This window comes from Branchiostoma belcheri, unplaced genomic scaffold (genome assembly GCF_001625305.1).
Source record: "Branchiostoma belcheri isolate BF01 breed outbred unplaced genomic scaffold, Haploidv18h27 scaffold360, whole genome shotgun sequence".
In the NCBI taxonomy this organism is placed as follows: domain Eukaryota; kingdom Metazoa; phylum Chordata; class Leptocardii; order Amphioxiformes; family Branchiostomatidae; genus Branchiostoma; species Branchiostoma belcheri.
In genome coordinates this window covers 86,507-108,656 of record NW_017803977.1, presented here as the reverse complement: position 1 = coordinate 108,656, position 22,150 = coordinate 86,507, and the positions used below count along the sequence as shown (strand labels likewise).

The 22,150-nt window shown below is 40.9% G+C and overlaps 1 protein-coding gene and 1 pseudogene across 4 annotated transcripts; one reads left to right on the top strand and one right to left on the bottom strand.

The window, feature by feature from the left end:
- Nucleotides 1-2,752: 2,752 nt before the first annotated feature.
- On the top strand, nt 2,753-10,599 carry LOC109476160 (annotated as a pseudogene).
- Nucleotides 10,600-12,470: 1,871 nt separating this feature from the next.
- On the bottom strand, nt 12,471-19,493 carry LOC109476161 (rho GTPase-activating protein gacII-like). 4 transcript variants are annotated; one of them, XM_019777051.1, is made up of 5 exons: nt 19,386-19,493; nt 15,630-15,839; nt 14,622-14,657; nt 13,893-14,232; nt 12,471-13,554 (listed from the first exon to the last, which is right to left on the bottom strand). In XM_019777051.1, the coding sequence occupies exons 2-5, from the start codon at nt 15,834-15,836 to the stop codon at nt 13,100-13,102; spliced, it is 1,038 nt and encodes a 345-aa protein (XP_019632610.1). In that variant the 5' UTR covers nt 15,837-15,839; nt 19,386-19,493; the 3' UTR covers nt 12,471-13,099. The 4 variants fall into 4 exon arrangements, with proteins under 4 accessions (XP_019632610.1, XP_019632608.1, XP_019632609.1 ...); XM_019777049.1 differs by lacking the exon at nt 19,386-19,493 and adding an exon at nt 17,347-17,488; XM_019777050.1 differs by lacking the exon at nt 19,386-19,493 and adding an exon at nt 16,387-16,615.
- Nucleotides 19,494-22,150: the final 2,657 nt, after the last annotated feature.

Below are 22,150 nucleotides of genomic sequence, written 5' to 3'. Positions count from 1 at the left end.
GCAGTCTCAATAGCTAAATACGGTTCAGAATAATATATTGGGTTCGCTCATCACATAACAAGACAACATAGGATACTAGTTCATCAAACCATGCAAGGACATCAAACCCACCGGCAGAAAGTTGTTTTGGTTCCAGCTCAAGTTCTGCAAATTTTTCCACCCCTAGAATTTCAACACCAGAAATTCTGACAACATCATAAATTGTGGCTTTCCTACATCTCCGGCCACTATTATTTTCTTACTTCTTGAAGCCTACATTCAAGCAAGGAGGTTTAATAGTAGCCTGTGTATACACAAGCTCTCGGCTGGAGGTTAATGACCCCCACCCCAAGAGCTTGTGGCAGAATAGCTGTAAGTCGGGCGGCCCGTTCCCTTTCCTGGAGTCACCAATAGGAAGCCAGTATTAGGAATTAATGTGGGAACCGACTGGGCCGGCGCCAGGCAGCCGGAGAAGGGCGGAGTACCGGGCGGGGACGAGAAATTTGATCGACTGCGGGTGGGAATTTCTCAGAAAAATGGCTGCGACTAGCCCGAAACCGAGTTTCTGTGCATTCTGGAGTCTGTGTGTGTGGACTTTGGGAGTCCCTGGCCCCTAGAGCCGCTTCAAGCATAGACGGTGCAATTTTTTCGTTAAACAGAGAAACGACGTGTTTTCGTGTCTTCCTACCGGCTATGAGAAGACCGAGATCGTGAAACAGTGCAGAGCAAGCGAAAACGGCGGGTTGACGACTGTGATTCTTGTGCCACGATGTTGACTCCTGTCAAATTGTCGATACTTTATAATTGCTGGAATCTAAAATGTTACTAGCTTCTCCTCAGCGGGAGTTGTTTATTGTTTTGATCGGTAAAACGCAGGGTAAAATACGCTAGAAATTAATTACTTTGTGGGTAAAAGAAAACTCACGCCGAGAGCGAGGTCCACACTTCCGGGTTCAGCGATGACAAAATGGCACGAAAAACGTTAAAAATCCGCATAGAAGTATATAATTTCGTGACTGATTCTTGAAACTATGCATTTCTTCACTAGAATATCGATGTGTGGTTGTGGAAAATAGCATTTTAGCGCTTATATCGAAGAAAGAAAAGTTGATTACACGCGCGTCGGCTCGGTCAATTTTCAATACCGCCGGCGCTGCCGGAAGCGGACGCTACAACTAATCAGAGATGCGAAATGTGGACATAGCCGAGTGAAAATCGTGACGCCAAATACAAATCCGTGGATGAGATTCTTTTCTCTCGGTGTGGCTGCCATTTCCCACGAGGAAGTTCCAGAAACTTTGGAAAATAGAAACAGATTCGACTCGCGAGCGGGTGGCCGTGCCTTCCTCGGCCAAACTTCAAGTTTGGGACATGAAAGGCGCGCCGACGTCCATCACTGGGTAGCGACCGACAGGCCCATAGCAACCATCTCTGTTGGGTGCCGCACCGTCTGAGGGCCGTTCGTGACGTTTGCATTCATTAACCATATATGGCGGACCAGGGCCGTCGACAGTCCGCCAGCTTTACGCGTGCTTGACATCAAGCTTTTGGGGGGCGGCAACCTAGGGCGGCGGCCGCCAGGAGCGCGATTTAGTCAGGCTAGTTTAATAGCAACTTGGACGAAGTTTCTTCTCTCAAAACTGACCGCCATTTTGTTATGCAAAATAGAGCCCTTCTATTGGTTCCCATACGTCACATGACCAACTGGTAAGAGAGACACCTATCATCCCTTGATAAAACTGCAGGTTTTGGTGGTGTGATCTATTTTTTGACAACTCCTCTGGGGCGGAGCCTATGAGAAATTGATTTTTTTTTTCATTCTGCGAAATCTGATAGCGCGATTCCGAGAACCAACAAATTAAATTGGTGTGGCCTAAGATTAGGAAAAAATCCTAGTGCGTCAAGTTGACCCTATGAGTCCAAATTAGCAATTCTCTGCATTTAGATGCTCCAAGAGAAAGCAAACTGAGTAATTGTTGAATAGAAATGATGTTTTGTGAAATACTCAATCTTTGCTTTATAATGGCCTGAAGAGAATGCAATTTTTGTTAAATACCTTTTCCATAATGAGAGAGGGATAACTGTTGGGGAAACAAGGTCAGAAACATAAACAAGAAGTTAGCGTGACTTGCAGTGCCTCTGGAGTCTAAACGACAATCCCTCACCCCCCACATTGAAGCCTTGTAGTATCAGCTCAAATGTCCTGGTTAACATTCTTGGTCACTCTACAGGAAGGAGAAAGATTCTCCTTATCAAATCCTAGTGTTTAGGTTTGGTCCTCTTCCTGCAAATAGTGAGGCTTCGCTTTTCAAACTGTGATGTCAGATTTACTTCAAAGGTCTCGTAATCCTGTGATGACTTATAACAATAAAGTTGAGTTAGATTTGTGAAATTTTACATTTGCACTGATATACTAGTTGCTAGAATATACCTTATCAGCAACATAAAATGGCATGGAACTTGCAACACAGGTTGACATGAGAGGAAGCACCTCATTGATAAGATTGCAGAGCACAAAATAGCTTCCGCTCCGGAAGGTCAACCCCTCAGAAGGCCGATAGGGAGTGAAATTAAGGAAATATGAAGAGCAATGGTTAATGTTTATTTTCTCTTTATCATGGCAGAGCGATCCCCAAGCCCACCCGTCCTGGCCCCTGGACTGCCCCAGAACCAGACAGTGGTGGTGGGGAGTACAGTGGACTTCCAGTGTAAGGTCTTCAGTGATGCTCAGCCTGACATTCAGTGGNGGAGTGAATTAAGGAAATATGAAGAGCAATGGTTAATGTTTATTTTCTCTTTATCATGGCAGAGCGATCCCCAAGCCCACCCGTCCTGGCCCCTGGACTGCCCCAGAACCAGACAGTGGTGGTGGGGAGTACAGTGGACTTCCAGTGTAAGGTCTTCAGTGATGCTCGGCCTCACATTCAGTGGCTGAAGCACTATGAAGTGAATGGGAGCTACGTGGATGCTAATGGCAAACCCCACGTCAGAGTACTGAAGGTATGTCCCCACACATGTAACAAATGGACACTCTAAACACACAGGTCATTAAGGAAACACACAGTATTTAATCACGAATGCTGTGCAGTGCAGTTATAAAACATAAGTACATTATTTCAGTGAAGTGATGTGTCAACTAACTAACCCCAGTGAAAAAGCAACAAAAAAACTCACATTTTGATTAAAGAAAAGCTTCGGTGACGGGTTTGCAGTTTTGTGTGGTGAATTGGAAAAAAAGTAAGTTTGCCGTGGGTTGTCTTTGCTTGGTGGTGGAAAAGCAACGAAATTGCGTGGCAACCGTTGATATTTGTTTTAAAAGAAACACCTCTGTGTCGTCATGTTCTTCCAGAGCTCCAGCATGGACTTTTCAGATACGGATACCATTCCTATCGATGATGTGAGTGGAACGGTGAAGGATTAAAACTTTCCCCTTGGAATTTTGTGGTGACAACGCATTGACAACCTCAGCTCAAAACCAGTACTGAGGCAAAGTGTAAAAAATTTCCATGCCCAAACCCCGTCTTTTCAATGGAATATATTCCACAATTCTGTTTGAAGTTGCCTGAGTACATAAAGAGCTGAGAGTTATGAAATGCTACAGGCTGGAAACCTAAGGTGGTGGTGGGTCGAGCCGTCTTGTTAAGCAAGTATGTTTAATGCTGAATGTGTTATACTTGTCCAGACTTCTGGGATAGGTAAGACAGATGCGGCAGAAAAGCTGATAATAAGGGACGTGGAGGAATCGGATGCGGGGAAATACACTTGCCGCGCTGAGAGTTACCTAGGAAGCGTCAATCAGAGTGCTTGGTTATTTGTTTTCAAAGGTAAAAGTTTGTAACTGGGAGAGGGTAGAGTAAGAGATACAGGCCAAGCATGAGGCCATGCTGCATAAGTTGTTAAAGATCTTGAAAGAAAAAAGAAAAGAAAAAAGTCTGCCTTTCCATTTTCGATGATAAAGTTTGTATTTGGTAGCGTGGCCTCCTGCAAGCCCCCAGCAGACACAAAACGAACACACCACACCGCACGCACCAAAACTGTCAAACTAAACGGTGGTGTTTTAATTTCCCCTCCATCCAGACAGCGGATGTGAATAACATAGACCAAAACCTGGAGAAGCTGGTCCTAAGGAATGTTACTGAGGAGGATGCGGGACAGTATACTGTCTCGGCGGGGAACTCTATAGGCTTTTCCTATAACTCTGCTTGGCTGACTATTATACCAGGTTCGTAGGCAGCACATTTGGAGTAAGCACTAGATCCGTTAGCCACAGATTCTAACTAGGGAGGTTAGAAGGAGGAATGGGTGTATTTTTTATTTCGTTGCATGGGATGGATGACTGATCTCTTCACACTCTCTACTTCCTTTCATCACTCACGTTTCTACTGCATCATACTAACACTGCGGTGAAGCTAGTTCTCACATAGATGATTTACTTACCTTCTTCATACACTAACCCAACAAGACATTATTACCCAACAGCTTTCAACCAATCACCATCCAACCATTCATTCATTTATTCATCCATTCATATCATTTTCAAGCTGTATTATGTTTGTCACTAGTCCAGAATGCCATCTTTATTTCTCCCCCTTGTAATTACAATACTACATGCATTCATTGCTTACCAACCATCACTAATGAAGTAAACAATTACTGCTGTGTTCATACCATAATTTTCTGTAGTTTTCATCTGCTTGAACTTTGGCTAAGCTTTCATGCTACTGCTGTATGAAAGAATGGCATAACATCTAGTGTATTTCTTAGTTTGATCCAACGTCAAGAAATTTGTAAGTCAAAGTTAAACGTTGTCAGCATATAATTTTAAAGTCGATTGTTGTCATTAGTACATTTGAAAGCTATTAATGCACAACTTTGGGTTGTGTCATCTTATGTCTATGTCCTTGTATTCTAAATGCACAATGAATATAATAGTGATCAATGTTTTAAAGGTTTTAATAATGACGTCTAATATCTGCAATAGGTACTCACACATCTCTTGTACTGACAAAATTCTTTCAGGTTCACCAGGAGACAGGGGAGACCCGGGATTTCCAGGTCCAAAAGGTGAGCCATAGATTAAGTTTTGAATTTACAGATATCATTCAACGAGTGGGCTGATCTCTTTTCTTTTTTTTATCATTCTTTCATAGATTCAGCTGCCTAAAAATCTGTTGTCCATCCATTTTCTGAAGATTTTTACTACTAAATGTATATCAGACATGCTTGACACACTTTGGAAAACAACTGTACAGCAATGCCTGATGTTTGAAAACAATATTTTTGTTCTAGATGATTCAGGCACTGCAGTTGGTGTCCCTGGGCCACCTGGTCGACCTGGGCCACAAGGACCATCAGGACCCCCAGGTAGGAAACAGCGTTATCAGTTAAAAGTCTCAGCCTTTTATTTTTGAGTGTCACGTGCTGGAAATTGTCTTTGCTCCTTGAGGAAGACAATCTTGTTATTTCTCAAGTTGTACAAGAGCCTTAATTTTTCTTTGACTTCGATGTGACATACCGGGTACCATTCATTTCAACTGGATGTTAATAACTTACCTTTTTTTTTACTATTTGTATACTCATTATTCATTCAAAATGACGATATTCATCCATTGTTCATTCAACAGGTTTTCCTGGACCAAAAGGGGAATTTGGCCCAACAGGACCACCTGGTAAGACTGTAACAAGATCTTTGAAGCATTTCTGCAAACCTGTTGTTTTGTTATAAACATTGATTTTCCTTCAGCAGTAATGACATTGACATGCCTGTGTTGTTTTAGGTGCACCTGGCCCACAGGGAACTGGTTTCCCTGGCCCTCCTGGACCCCCAGGACCTGCAGGTAAGTATCCACAAGGAATCCTCTGTGTTAGACCTGCACTTCCCTTAGGCCACACCGTCTTAATTTTATGGATGACATCCGCGCGCGCATTGATTTTCGCCTGTCGCCCTCAAAAAAGCCAGCATGTGCCGGCTTGTCGTATACGTCTCTAAGTACTGTCGGGAATTCACAATACCAGCTTTGTATTCCTGTGGTTCAGTAGCATTTTTATTTTAGGCTGGGATTTTTTTTTATTCGCCCGCGCGCACTAGTTTGGGGGTCTTCAGGGGATGTCATCCATAAAATTAAATCGGTGTGGCCTTACCAATCTATGATTGTAGACTTGGAACAAAACTGACCTGAAACTCATAGGGCAATGGTAGTGAAACCCAGACTGTGGTGTTCGTCCATCGTACCCAATGAGTACACTAACTTCAGTTTGCTTCAGTTGCTTTTGTGAGTGTGGCTGACGAGTCCAATTCTTGCCCGGACTTCCGGAGTAAAGAACTGAGCAGATATCATTCTGTTAACCTATTCAACCTTCCACCTTGTTTCTGGCAGACAGGCTAGAAAGGAGCCATCAATCAAGCTAACTAAAGTTGGACTTACTTCAACAACCTTCTGCCAGTTAACCTATTCTGGCACTGAGTGGCAGTTAATCTAAACTTTTGAAACACCTGACATTCTCAATTATAGAATCTCTTAATTTACACTTTTGCTATTTTGCTATCAGGTTCCCGAGGGCCCCCAGGTGGTCCAGGGTTTCCAGGTAAGAAAACATTGAGTGTTCTTTGCCTCTGAATCTTGGAACAAACACATCTCTGAAAGTGTATACTAGTAAACCAAACCTAAGACGAACAGTATGAAGCGCTCATTCCTGTATCGTGCAATATCGTTGTGGAACGACCTACCTTATCATGTCAAGACACTGAGTAACCTTCTCAAGTTTAAGAAAGCCATAGTAAACAGTGTCACATGAAGCCGACCTCTAGTTTTTAAATTGTCAGTATTCATTTGTGCGTTCCTTTAAATGTTTGATGTATTTTTGTCTTTTTAAACGTTCGCACTGTATCTTATGCACTATTTCCTATGTATATATGTAACGAATTCGAAGTGCCTGTATTCCATGTATTTGAGCCTTGGTAGACTAGCCCTGCAGGGCTAAAAGGTTTCGAAATAAATGAAATGAAATAAATGAAATGTAAACTTTATGATGGTACGAGGGGCAACTTCCCCTTGGTATCTGTATATGAACATCATTTGAATTCACCAATTAGAAATAACAGACATTGTATTCTGTGTTGTATTATGTGAAGTTTAGCTTTTTGCGTGTTGCTGTTTTTCATACTAATACATGTAAGATATACTTATAGTAATCTTTATTGTAATATCTAAAATCTTGGTGTTTCAGGCCCAAAGGGAGAGGCTGGTATAGGGTTCCCAGGACCATCCGGCTTCCCAGGTAAGATTCTGTTTATTCAGATGCATCACTTTGGTACAAAGAAATGTTTATGGTTTTATATAACAGACATGTATATTGTTACAATTGAAGTTAAACAAGTAAGTATTGTGTTGGTCTTTACAGTTCAAACTTTCATAAAATAAGTATATTTGTGACTTCTGTCTCTTAGGCCCCCAGGGAGATCGAGGACCTCCAGGACCATCAGGATCAGACGGTAATAATTAGTTACTTTCAGGTACAGAAGTATTGTTTTGGGTGACTGAGTTGTGAGTTTGTGTCAGTGCTTGTCCTTACAGCTTCAGTTGCATGGTGGGTAGGACTAGTAACTTTGACAATATAATTAATACTGTAGTGAGGGTAAGTCTGAAGGTCACCCAGCATGTGGCAGATATGGGATTACATGTAACTGGGTGGTAGGAATTCAGGAAGCGGAGTAATACCTGATTAAATTACATCATACTATTCCCATTTACAGTTGCAATTTAGTCATGAAAACTCAAAACACATCTCAGATGTCTGGGAATGAAATTTCAGGAAAACCAGAAATACTTCCCAGAAGTCTGAAATCTCCTATTTCTTGTTTGAACACACGAACATAACATGTTCACAAATGACCAAAAGATATGTTATGTCTTCTTCCATTTTGAACACATCACTTTGTGGCCATCACAGGAGAGGGAGGATACCGCACCTTCAATCTGATGACACGGCACAGTCAGACCACCATGGTGCCACAGTGTCTGCCGGGAATGACAAAGATGTGGAGGGGTACAGTCTGCTTCACGGAGAGGGGAACGAGAGAGCTCATGGACAGGACCTCGGTAAAAACAATCATCAAAAAACACTTAGAGGAGATCACAATGATTTCAATTATGTATACATTGCTTGAGAACTTGCATCATGACTTTCTTGTACCAAGGAGGTACACAGCCAAGGTTTTCTCTCTTGCCAACATTTTTGTAGTCTACCTCAGGACAATAATGACAGGAGCTTCTCCACACTTACAGGCAAACCTCTACAAGTGACCAGCTCTACATAAGGACCACCTGCCAAAACATTATTTTTCACATTATAATAACAGAAGCAATATGAATCCACTCTCTGGTCCTCTGTTTTTAGACTAGTTTTTAGGTCAGTTTTGACTGTACATCACTGCAGCAAAAAGCTAAATTTGTAAGGTTATTGATATTCTAATGATAATTTGCAGGTACGGCCGGCTCCTGTGTGAGGGCCTTTGCTCCCATGCCCTTCATGTTCTGTGACATCAACTTCCAATGTCACTACGCCACTCGTGATGACAAGACCTACTGGTTATCCACCGTCTCGACGCCGGCTGAGATCCCTGATAGCCCAGTGCAAGGCATGGACGTGCTCCGTTTTATCTCCGCTGCGTGGTGTGCGAGGTTCCATCTACCGTCATGGCGTTCCACAGTCAGAGCTCCGACATTCCCGACTGTCCCCTCCCCACACGGGACCATAGGTGGGAATCACTCTGGGAAGGATTCAGCTTCTTCATGGTATGACCCTCCATTGTTTTATGAGTTATGCTTGAAGGCTAGGCAGTACAGATGTTGGATTTCTTGTTTAACAGAAATATTATTTTGGGTCTGTTTGTCCAAACAGAATAGGTAGGTTGAAAATATGTGGCTGGGGAAGATTGACAGGAAGAATAAAAGGAGATGGTGTTAACTTTCATGTTCAGCTTTGGAATGCATAAACAGCCACTTGTTGTCCAAATGTGTATGTTAACAGCACATGGTTGGGAAGATTGACAGGCTGAATGACAGCAGCTCAAAGGTCTCTCAGAACCAGTCATCAAGGGGGAATTCAGGAAGCCCAATACTGGATACTTTCTTGGAGTCTGAAATCTCTGATTTCTTGTTAACATCGATATTTCCTTCCCCCAGCACACGGCTGCCGGAGAGGGGAGTGGTCAGATCTTCTCCAGCCCAGGCAGCTGTCTGGAGAGGTTCCGCCCCGCCCCCTTCATCGAGTGTCACGGAGCCCGGGGGACCTGCGGATTCTTCGCCAACAAGTTCAGCTTCTGGCTGGCGTCTGTTCCCAGGTACGGTAACATTACTGCCTTCATTGTGATCAAGATGTTTATCAGTGGTGTTGGTGACCATTAAATGATCATCATGACGTCTTTCCCTCACCTGCTTGTTGTACCTAGTGGTGTAGACTGTAGTTCCTGACACATTACAGCTGTTTCCACCAACTCCTCTCTGCTGTGAGGACCACCACACATCTTCCTCTATAGCAACAAGAAATCAGAGAATTCAGACTCCTGCGACCTTTTGTAACCTTCGAGATAACTCAATTTCCTGCGTCTGACATTTAGACTTGTCATTCTGCCTATCAAGCTCCCCACCCATGTGCTATCAACTTACTCTCAACTTCCCCCCATTTCCTGTGTCTGAAGTTTCGACCTGTCATTTTGCCTGTCAATCTTTCTCCACCCGCGTGCTGTCCACCTGTCTGGACAGACATATAAATTCACAGCTTAGACACCCAAACAATACTTCCGTCCCATGAGGTAACTAACCTGTTTCTCGTCTTTCAGAGATTACAACCCTGACCAGAACCGTGACCCGTACGAGCCGCGAGACGGGCCGTGTCAGGAGATGATCCGCACACAGACAGCGCGGACAGAGATGGAGAGGATGGTCGGCCGCTGCCGCGTCTGTATGCTGATAACCGACCAGATCGAGTACTCTATCAGAGAGGCCGGGCCCCAGATCGGTGCCGTGCCAGGTTACTACCCCAGACAGCCGCTAGGCTAGATAACTTCTCTGTAATCATGTAGCTCTCTCGTACATCTTTATAATCATTGTTAGGATAACGAGGGATTAGCAAACATCAATACCAGATTGTTCACTGAATTGTAGTGATTTTGTTTCCCTAGATTCCTTCCTGTACAAGTCTTAGTGATATCTTTAAAGGTCGAGGTACAATGGCATACAAAGAACCATGGTGATAAGTTTCATAGGACAAGTCACATGTTAGACAAGTGGTGCTATAAACCAAGGATACAAGTCAGTGACTGCCAAACCACCCTGAAAAAGTGTTATACACTTTAAGAATAGTCTATGAAGGTAAGGAATACAATACACAAATAGTCTTCCAAGCACAATATTACCTCCTAGTACAACACAGTATAGTCACATACACCTATTAAAAACCCTAAATAACTAAGTTAAATGTTCTTTGGGCTAAAAGAGATAACCCCAACAAATTATGATACCTTCCCAAGAACCCAATAACTTTGACTACTACAAATCCTTTCACCTTAATGTATAAAGTCACATACCTCAAGTTGTGGTCTTAATACTAGACTCTATAGCAAGCTTAGGCTTTTCTTTGCTTATTCTGTTTTTTTTTCCTGATTGTATAACCTCCTTGGTTATTCTGATGGCTGCTGATTTTCTGGCAACTGTTGGAAAACTGGTGGCTACCAGAATACCATATACAACAGTAAACAGAACATAATAACCAAAAAATAAGCCAGGATGAAGGAAGTAAATTTACCAACATTTTCATCCATACTAATGCTATGTTCTTGTACAAGTCTGTGATTTCATAGCATGTACAAAGGTCTTAATTCGAGGGAGTTGTTTTTAATTACATTATCTCTTGTTTTATCCCAAAGAATGTGACATGGTGCTCCTCATAGCCTCTGAAAATACTGGTTCATTGCTAGGCTAGTTTTACAGGTTTCATCATTAAACATCTGTAGTTAGGGTGTAGTAGTTGTAGTTTTTCAAGCTTGTGTTGTTTCTTGAACTTTTGATTTTCTTTCTAAAGTAATAAAATGATTTTGTTGGATTCAACGGTCTGCAGATTTAACATATATTTTGCCAGTCTGTTTATTTTGGTTTGTATAATGCTACGTGTTTGAGATTAACTGTCCATGGTCTAAAAGGTTGAAAAAGGCAAAAAGAATCAACGAAAAGCTTTAAGTAACATTCAAACCGGACAAAAAGGTTGAAAAAGGCAAAAATCATAGGCCTGTCCTAATTAGTGCTGAACCACCATCACATACAAGAATGGGGTCTGTCCTTGGTGCTGAACGCACTGTCCCCGGACGTAATGTGTACACGCGGGATTCCGAGCGATCAGGCTGGCTTGTGAATTGCTATCACAAATACAACTGTCAACAATGATTTCTCACGTTTTAGCCCTTAACCGGCATGCATGGTTGCAACGTGTTATTAGGTATGTACAGGAGTTGTTACACTAGAGTACGTAGTTTGCTGTTGGATGTTTGGTAAACATTGCATCAGAATTGTAATGTGATATCTTTTCCACAGAGACGCCGCGCATTCATAAAGGGTCAAAATAACCCAAAACAATGCCTTTGCTTGAAGATTTATCACAGTTTTACCGAAAAATCTGTTCAGATTAGTCTGATTGTGTATATAAAGTGATCTGTCAACGCGTAGCCCAACAGGTACTGTGGCCCAGCAGCTGGTGCAAATTCCGCAATGTGGCATGGCAAGCCAAGATGGCGACGTCCTGGACACCCAAGTGAAGAAACTGATGAACTTCCGTAATTTCAAGACGTTTCCTGTCAGTTTTATGTGGTAAGTAATACTTGACTTTGTTTAACATGTTCCCGCGGTCATTTCGAGTATAATTTGACAGAAAATGTGAGGTAACATCGTGAGAAATGAACGACTCTTTCTGAGCACTGTATGTTGTGTATTCGCCACTAGCATGCGCTCGGTTACGTGAACAGCCCTACTCTCCAAGCATAGGTTTAAGGCTCCGGCTTACGTAGTTTCAAGACGATTCCTGTCAGTTTTAGCTGGTAAGTGATACATGACTTTGTTTAACATGTTTTCGTGGTCATTTTGAGTATAATTTGACGGAAAAGTGCGATGTAAAATCGCGAGAAAGAACGACTCTTTCTGAGCATTGAAACAGTTGTGAACATAGCATTGAAAAATTCGTAAACTCCGACACATGCAAGACTCATCATTTTCGTGTTTTCCCCTTCGAAAATAACTAGGCATTGTCTTATTCATCCTTTAATTAAAATTTACTGTTTTATAGTTAATTTTTCACTGTACATAGAATGGCTGTATTATGTTGTTGTTGTATTATGATAATGGTAAAATGTCATAGTTGGCTGTCAAAACCTGGAATCATTGAATAAGTATTTGGACTATAGTCAGTTCATGAAGAGATGGCAATTCTAGTCATAGAGTGAATTCATCTTTATTCTTGCTTTTCTAATCTAATTTCCATGCCGGTCCATTGTTCTTTTTCTTCTTACTTGCCTGATAAAATACTATTACAAAGTGATGTAGTCTCTAGTCAATTCCTAGTCACTGAGAGGATGTACATTGCTACTGTCTACAGCTGCTTTCAGTTCTTTATGATTACTTTTGTGAAGTACAGGGTAAAATTCCCATACATAGATGTCGCACCACAAAACAGCCACTAGTGACAAGCAGTGATATCTAAAAACATACAGAAGCAGGCAATGGATTTTTAAAGATTTACAAATAGTGTGTCGTAGTTCCCAACAATTTGAAAACAGTTTGAAACTATTAGCATTACTTAGTCAAAAGCATTGCGCAGTGACTTGGAATCAAGTTTTCATTTCATTTAACTTTCCTGGTTGCTTGATGACTCCACAGCTTTCTAGAACAGTTGATGCCACATATTCACTGCTAAAAAAAAACAAAGCTACTTTTGATTTCAATACAAAAATATGTTAATATCAAACAACTAAAATGAATATTTCACTATCATGTCAACAGTTTGAGGTCCAATGATGGAAAAGTATCGCTTTGATAAGATACAAAGTTATTCATTTGGCTTACCAAGATAAAAACTAGCTGACAGTGAGTTTCAATACATGGTGTTTGACAAAACCTGCATTCACTCCTTTCTTCACATATCTTCTCCTTATCACCTCTGCAACCTTGTCTAGCTCCTGTGGGTTGTCAAAGTATCGCTGCAGGTTTCTTTCTACATAATGGTCCTTACCTGTGACCAACTGAGCTCTCAGCCCAGGCAGCTGGTCCAACAGTGGAGTGGTAGTAACTGTAGTAACAGTAGTGGTGACAGTAACTGTAGTGGTACTAGTGGAGGTACAGGTGGTGTTGGTTACAACAGTGGTACTAGTCATGGTTGTAGGGGTAGGTTCAGCGGCCTTGGCTTTGACTGTTCTCCAGTGGTCGTGGACTTCCTCCTGCATTTGAGCCTTGGTCATGCCCTGCACAGCTTCCTCCTGTCCAACATTGTTCCAAAACTGTTTGTACTGTCTTTCCTTGTCTGTGGCAGAGCCTGTAATGGTACATTAATGATAAGTGATCCAATGTTGATACATAAATGCATCTGTGATTTCCTATTCAAATCAATTGCCTTTAGTCACACTTTAGGAATGAGATCAAAATTTGGCATGACATAGATTGTTGCAGACTTTTGTCAAATATCCTAAAAATTGCCCATGTCAATACATAGCTGGTGTGTTGCACTGAAGGGCTATACAGATAAAGATACAGACAAAGAGTACACAATAGAGCTACCATAAATAAAGCTTAAAAGGTAGGGTGCCCGGGAAGAGATTGATGTGCACTTTAAAAAAATAGAAGGTAAGAATGTAGTAATGTAGATGTACTCACTTGCTATGTCCTCTTCGCTGTATACGTGGAACTTTGATGCGCTCGATGTACATGTCCACTTCCTGTTCTTGGTGAATATCGGGTATAATTCAGGGGGTGGGCCGGTGTTTCCGCTGTTGGACGAGGGGGGATTACCGGACATGATAGCCCCCTCCCGATGATGACCATTACGGTTTTGGCAAGTAAAATATGGAGACTGAACAGAGGTACTAGGAGGGGAGGATTCACTAGAGTTTGAGGTGATGGGTGGATGAGATTCTGAGGTGTTGGCTAAGGGTGGGTGAGATTCACTAGTGGTGCTAGATGGGGTGGGGATGTCCTTTGGGTTTTCCCTCTCCATCTGGATGGGATCAATGGAAAAGGTATCCATATCAAATGTTTACTTGTATCTAAACATTAACTTTATCATAGCCAATTAGCCAGATTGTTGTCAGTCATTTATTGTTTTGTGCATTGATATCAGTGTCAGAATTGAGCTTTCTCCTTGAGTTAATCAAGCATTCCTTTAAAATTCCTTTTTTGTGGGAATTTCATTTCACAGCAGGAGAAATGAGGTTTTTGCTGAGTTTTAAGTTCACAGTTGTACAGTACTAACGCGCAGGAGATGCAGATTTGTAGTTGCAGATTGTTGCAGATTATAGAACAGTTAAAGACACTCAGTCTTTGTGCATACATGTATTAAGATTGGGTGCCAATGAATTTACAAATTTTACAAAATTAGTAACTTACCCTCAAAAAACTGTTGACTGGTCCATGCAAGATGTGCTGAAAGCAAGAAATCAAAGACATCATAAGGGGAGTTTAATTTTTAATATTTTAATGAAAATTCTGCTTCTCTATTTCTGCACACATACAGAGTTTTACAGTTACTTCATAACAATGAAACAGCTACAGTGTATCTTGTTTTAAAATAACTCAAATGTCAATGTTTATCTATCAGTTCCTGGCTTTGGCTGCCAGAAAGAAGGACTTCCACTGGAAAACCAAGGAGTAGTCAAGAGGGTGTTGCAGAAAAGTAGAGTGGAGACGTCCACCCTGCTGTCCCCCCACCTGGAGGCCGTATCAGATGAGCGGATGAAACTGATGAAAGGTGGATCTGACTGAAGATTTCTGCAACCCACGCCTACAACTTTCGAGGCAGGTGAGTTTTATACTCATGCCGTGTTTGTCGAAATTGACTTGTAACAATCAGGGCACTGGACTGTGTCATAACAATTCGTCAGGTGCATACATACATCTAGGCATTTCAACTAAGGCCACACCAAGTAAATTTTATGGATGACGTCCGCGCGCGCATTGATTTTGGCCTGCTCCTAGAAAAAAAACAAGAAATTCTGCTTCCTGTAACTATGACCAAAGAGTCACTACAGTGCCTCAAATCGTCAGATTGACGTGAAACCCGTAACGCGAAAACAGGACAGGACGACATCTGCTGTTCCACCTGGTTTATTGCTGTTTTGATGATGAATAAAAGACTTCTTGCTTGTTACACTGTGTCACCTCATTCAATTTGTGTCCTAACATTTGTCATCTCTTAGTATATTTCCAATCTAGGCATCTTGTTTTTTAGGGCCTTTTTTTCGCCCTCTCGCATTAGATTTAGGGTCTCCAAAGGACGTCATCCATAAAATTTACTTGGTGTGACCTAACTAAAAAAACAAACAAATGGCCACAAGCACAAGTTCCAAACAACTAGAATGAATAGTATGACAAAAGTTCAAAGCAACCCCAATATACCTGATACTGTAGTAGATGTTCTATGCTCTGTGCGATGACTTCCCCCTCGGGAGTTGTGAACAGACAGTTGGCGATGTTCTCGCCCTGCCTGGTAGCCTCATGTCGTATGTCCTGGAGGGTTCCAGTGGCGGTGTCCATTCGAACGACGAAAAAATCTGTTGGGTTGTTCAGGAAGATGGCAACCATGGTGGCCAGTTCTGACGACATGATCTAGGACAGTCAAAAAAGAGTGAGTCTAAAGTTACGTATCAAGCTGTTTTAACAAATGAATAACAATATTCTTTGCTCTCAAGATTTCAATGCACTTATATATTTGCAACAACATCTTGCTCAAGGCTATCATATTTTTAAATATTAATTTTTAGGCATACATTCTGACTACCGGTAATATTAAAATATTAGTCAGAATGTATGTGCCTAAAAATTAATCCACTAAAACAAGAAATCAGATATTTCAACTTCCATGAAGTATACAATGCTAGGTTGCTTCTCAAGATTTGCCGAATCCCCCCCCCCCCCGTGTTGACCACTAATTCCTGTTGTCTCCCTTCCCCACACTGTGAGACCTTTGACCTGTCATTCTGCCTGTCAATCTTTCCCCACCACTGTTGGAACCTCTACTCTCTTATGAGTAGACTCTGGACAAACAGATAAACAAACCCACAGCTCAGCGTCCAAAAACAATACTTGCATGCCAAGCAGTAAAATAAAACATGATTTTGTTTTCATGATTTTGACTTTCACGCCTAAACCTCACCTCAGTGATCTCTCCAGGGCTTCCATCCACATCTGGTGAACTCAAAATTCTTAGTAAGTAAAGCTAGTGCCCTGCTACCTGAATTCAAAGGTCTTCCAATCAAATTTGAGTCCTTTTGGGGCAAATTGAACATGTAAAACCTGGTGCCAAAGAGCTGGGATGGTTGGACCCTGATAACAGTCTAGATTCCTGGTTATTCCACCTCAAGATGGTAAGTTTCCCAGCATACATAAGTCTTAGCAACTATTTCTGCTAACACCCACAGTGGCCAACACCCCTGACCTGACTGATTCATTCCACATGGAGGTGAGGGACCTCCCAAAGAGAGTGGAACAGACTATTCTATAAACCAATGGGGGTTACACTTAGGAGATTTTACAATTTCACTTCCCTACTTCTCCTCAGGATGCTGACAAGTGTTTGTTTTTTTGTTCATTTAATATTTGGAAGACATCAACTAATGCAAAATATAAACTCAAACAGAAATAAAGATCTTCAATGTGCAGAAAGAATGGTTACAAGCCACCTACAGACTGAGTTGTATGGTATCTTCCTAATCAATCAGCCCAACTCTTGGTATGAATTTCTGTGACAGTCTTCTTATCTGTATGGGTGTGGAAGGTTTGTAGCTCTAAACAATATCCCATATAACATGTTAAGTTTTAAGTAGTTTGTATGACATAGTTTTCTGGCAGTAGATCATTGCTCTCTGAATTTATAGTTAGTGGTTCGTTCCACATATCATGAGTTACAGCAAGGACATTATACTATCCGATATTATGCACAGTATAATGTCTGTGTGTAATGTCCTTGGTTACAGTCTGTTGTGTTTGTTGTGCTGTGGAGTGTTTGAAGGGTTGTCAGAAAACCTACACAGTGTTTAAAGTTCTACAGCCTTTATGTATGTCATTTAGTATATTATCAATCGAGGATCAAAAGAACACAATTTGGATACTTTACCTTTCTGTCACTCACTAGCAGCAAGACTGTGCTGTGCTGTTCACTGTTGACGGCAATAATGGATTCAAGATCTGACTGACAGGCAATCCAGCTCTTTTGTAGTTGGCAAGTATCTTGAGGCATTGTGTGTCTTCATATTGTCACAATAGTCTTGTATACGTAGATGAAATTGTATACATAGATGAATATGGGCCAATCAGAGGGGGCATCCATGTGCTAGATTGTAGTGTCATTATTGTACAAAGGAAAATGCTAATTTCTATTTGATGGCAGTGTCATCTTTACTAATTGCCAGACAAGTAGCAAAGTCATGTTTAAGAACAAGCTGACTGATTATGTCACAAAAGACAGATTAGCATATTATGACAATTGGCATAATGCAGTTAAAACGTGACTAAGGCGGTCTAAATTTTAGTGTACAGGAGGTTATTTTCTTTGCGATGATCTGTAGAATCATTCACATAATCAATTTTTGAGCCAATGAGAGTTTGTCATTGCCTCTTTTCAGAGAATGATAAATGAGAGGCTAATTTGCAGAATTACATACTTAGCAGTATTTACTAGTATCACATCACCATGCTACATGTAAAATATAATTCAATGGATATTGGTTTTCCAACATCGGCTAGCTTTCCCTGAAATACAGTAGACACTGACAGTTAGGAAAATGGTTGTCAGAGTGAATATAGTCAGACTCACGTTTTTTTCCACAGTCCTGTTTTTTTTTTTTTATCTTGTCCTTTTGCTAAATTTTTACTTGAAAATGTTTGGGACCCCATCGATAACCGCCCATAAAATGAATCGATGTGGGCCTAATATTTGGGAAAGATGGTTACAAAGCTTTCCTGATTTAACACCACAAGCTGCCCCTCCCCACCTGTAGCAACATGCTTGGGTTGATTAATATAAGCTATGGTGCGGATGTGCTCTCCCTTTGCTGTGAACATCTCCACCCGGCTGTTCCCAGTATCAGCCACAATCACACGCCCCAAACTGTCCACACAGATTCCTGAGGGGTTATTAAGATTCCCTGCTCCACTACCTGGCCTGCCAAAACTGGTAAGGTGGACTCCATTCTCACCATACTTAAGAATACGAGCTTCATACTTGTCTATGACGTAAATGTTCCCTTTCATGTCTATGGTTATAGATTGTTTATTTGATATTACATCTGACCCTGTCCCCGACAACCTGTTCATGTTACATGTTGGTGTTGTTGTTGTTGTGTAAGTAGGACTTAACCACACAATCTCTGTGGGCCAGGCTCCTTGTGTCAGTATGATTCTGTCAGAAAGCTCGTGCCAGGCAATCCCATAGATTATTTCTTTACTTGTGCTGCTGCATGTAAACTTGGCAAGGACATGGCCCTCTTTGCTGTACTGTTGGATGTCATATCCCTCCAAAACGACCCACAGGGTATCGTTGCGGCCAGTGGATATGGCAACTGGTTTTAAGTCTCTTGTGGAGAAACTGCGAATGAAAACTCCCTTCATGCTGAAGACCTGGATACTTTTGTTGCGCTCGTCAGTCACAAATATCTCGTTAGTCGAAGACACGGCCAGTGCTCCCCATTCACAAGTGTCTGATGTGTCCAACTGTCTGGGGTCTTTTTGAAAGGTGACGACGTTCTTTTTCACTTCTGCCGGTAAAACAGAGGAAAACACTCAGTGTAGTGGGCACCACTTTTTAGACTATAACATATAGATTATACTGATGGATCGATCGTTCGATAGATAGATAGATATTATTATTATAAATAAAGAGATGCGTGACTCTTGACAGTTCGGCACTTCGTTATTAGAAAAAGTTGTAGATAGTATCGTTTTGAGATGAAGATATTGTAAGTCCTCATACTATGAGAAACAATAAAATTTACCACTGTAAAAGACTGAAAGTGATTACAAAATGTACACTGTTAATTGTCCACAGATGTTTAGGTCCAGGTCCTGAACTTTAACCACTGTATCCTGCACTGTATCTGTCCCTAACTTTAGGCACAGAGCGTAACCAAAAGAAGACAAATAGATATCTGTACCCACCTTCACAGTGGTATGTTACTTCCAGGTACTTCTTTATGCCCAGACAGCGTTGAATGGCGTAAACATTTTCTGGTTGCTCGTCACACTGTTGCAACCCTTGACATAGTTTCCTTACGTAGGACAGGAGGTCAGCTTTTGAACTGTTACAAAATGCGAATTACAACCATCAGTTATTGTAATTGAATTAAGCTAATTTGTATCAAATTGACTTGTTGAAATAGCGTCAGTGTTATGTAAATATCAGACAGCTGATTTAACAAATGTCATGACAATTTTCAGCAATATCTATCATGATATAGGTCAGACATCTCTGACTCAAGTACACCAGTTATACATGTACAACTTATATACATGTACATGCCAAAATGGCTAGAAAAAATTTTTTAAGACAAACAATTTGATACAAAGTACATTTAGTCAAGAGGAAATGAATAATCAGTTTGTAGCAAAAGTCTGATTACTCCTCCCAATGAAGAAAGAATATCAGATGTTACGAAAAAAGATAATAGTCATCAACCTTCTAGAGGACCTACATGTACTCTGACTAAATCTCACACCTAGTGGCCAGCCCACCCGACAGTTTTCAGAGGGCTGCAATCTTTAAAGTGGGATTTGCTCGGTTATGGTGCTACTTACTAGGTGTCAACAACTTGACACTTGTCACAAGACTGGTCCCTGGTTGTACATCCACAGCGAGGACCGTTTTCCCTCCGACCGTAGAATATATCCTCAATCACGATCAGCTCATTCGCTGCACAGGACAGTTGTAGGGTCTCCTTTGCGCAGGTCATTTCTGCATCAGTGATAGCAGTTTACCTTTAGGCCACACCGGTCTAATTTATTGGTTCTCAGATTTAAATTAGAAAAGTGTAAAGCAACAGGATGGAAAAAAGTGAAAATGCTATGACAACCAACGTCATCCTAGTATTGTACAGAGATGTACCAGTTTGTTAAAAAATTGTAACGCAATAAATAAGAATGTGCAAAACATAAATAATACACTTTTGAAAGTGTAAGAACTATAATTGGTATTTAAACCCCAGATGATACTCAGATAACAATTTTTTTCATACATTTTTGTACTTTTTACTTTGTATAGAATAAATCAAGTTGCTAGATATATTCTCAAATGTCTTACTTATTATTACTTTATAACCACTATGCTATAATATAAAGGATTAATATAAAGGGTTAATGCCCTGCCTTAGTCTCTGTTTTATGGTGCGATAACCACAGAATACTGAGGTGGTTATCGCACCTGTCCAGGGATTATCTCAACATGTACACCTCAGGGTGGGGCATTAACCCTTTAGCAATACATGATTATACTAAATCTTACTTTTGTAGGTACCATTGATAAACTCAAAGCTGGGTAGGGTGGTACCATCAGTGTTCTGAAGGGTAGGTGGGTTGGTACCATTGATACCACCAAGGCTTGGTGTGTTGGTCCCATCAGTGCTCCTGATGGTAGCTACATGTATCAGTTCTGTTGCATTCATTGTACTCGAGTTCTTAACTTCTTGCATAGTCTGGGAAAACAAGTAGAAAATGTTTGAACCTATTGTGCACCTATTGTACAGTATCCGTGATGTTAAAATGATCATGATCATAAAATCTTTGGTGTATCACCTGTTTAAGATTTTTAAGCCAGCTGAAGATTTTTAAGCCAGCTGCAGAATTCAGATTGAGGCAGAGAGAGAGGCAGTAATTCAAAGTTATTTTATTAGGATTTTCTGAAATTCTACCTCATTTTATGTTGTACCCCCCAAATTTTTTCCATGGGCCTAGAATTTAATTTAGATGCACTGTTACACCTATTACCAAATATGAATTTCGAGCCCTGAACTTTTGTTTGCTTTATTGTTCGGTTTTCTTCTACTCGTTTACTTGATGGGAGTATGACATAAATAGATGAAACTTTTTTGCTTTTATTTTAGGTGATGGCAACAATTGGTTCTTGGAATTGTCAGCTTCCTTTTTTCTGACTTGAAATCTTCTGAACCATCTCCAAAATGCTCATATTTTGGTCAAAACAGTTGATAAAAAGTTCCTAGTTGTTACAGTTGTTGCTCTCTATCAATGCATTGGTTTGTAGAAAATTAGAATTCATTGTTTGGCTTATAAACTGCCCTGGTATGTTGATGTCATGGCTATCATAGCTTTTTTGGCAATCAGAGGATGCATAGGTCAGGGGTTTTTCTTGCAAGAACCAACAACTCAAATTGGTGTGGCCCTAGGTGTAAAATTGAGCCCAGACAAAGATGTTGACCTTACTGTTTGAATTCCTTGGGTGTTGTGATAGACTCCTATGATGACTCCTGTGGTGATTGCTCCCACCAGAAGCAGGACAACCACCAAAGCAAGAAAGCGTGTTCGATTCTCTGCAAAACAACCTTATGTAGAACTATGAACTACAAATTGCAGGAAAAAGAAAAGTAAGTAATATTTTATTAAAATCTGTTTAAACATTTTGGAGCCCTCGGTACCTACATGTAGCACACAAAAACTAGAGTTCCCCGATCTCATACCTTCGCCAAATGATGACTGACAAATTATAGATTAGATTATTCCCCCTGATTTAAGAAATAGGAACCTAATTTTCATGAATTATATCATTTTATCATAATCTCAACCAAAAGACAGTCCTATATTAACAAACAATGCATTCTTGCATTTCCTAATAAATTATGTAAATGAGGTCCTGATTTGAATAAATTATGTTTAATGATGTTCACCTCAACTAAACTTTCATATACCACAAGTAT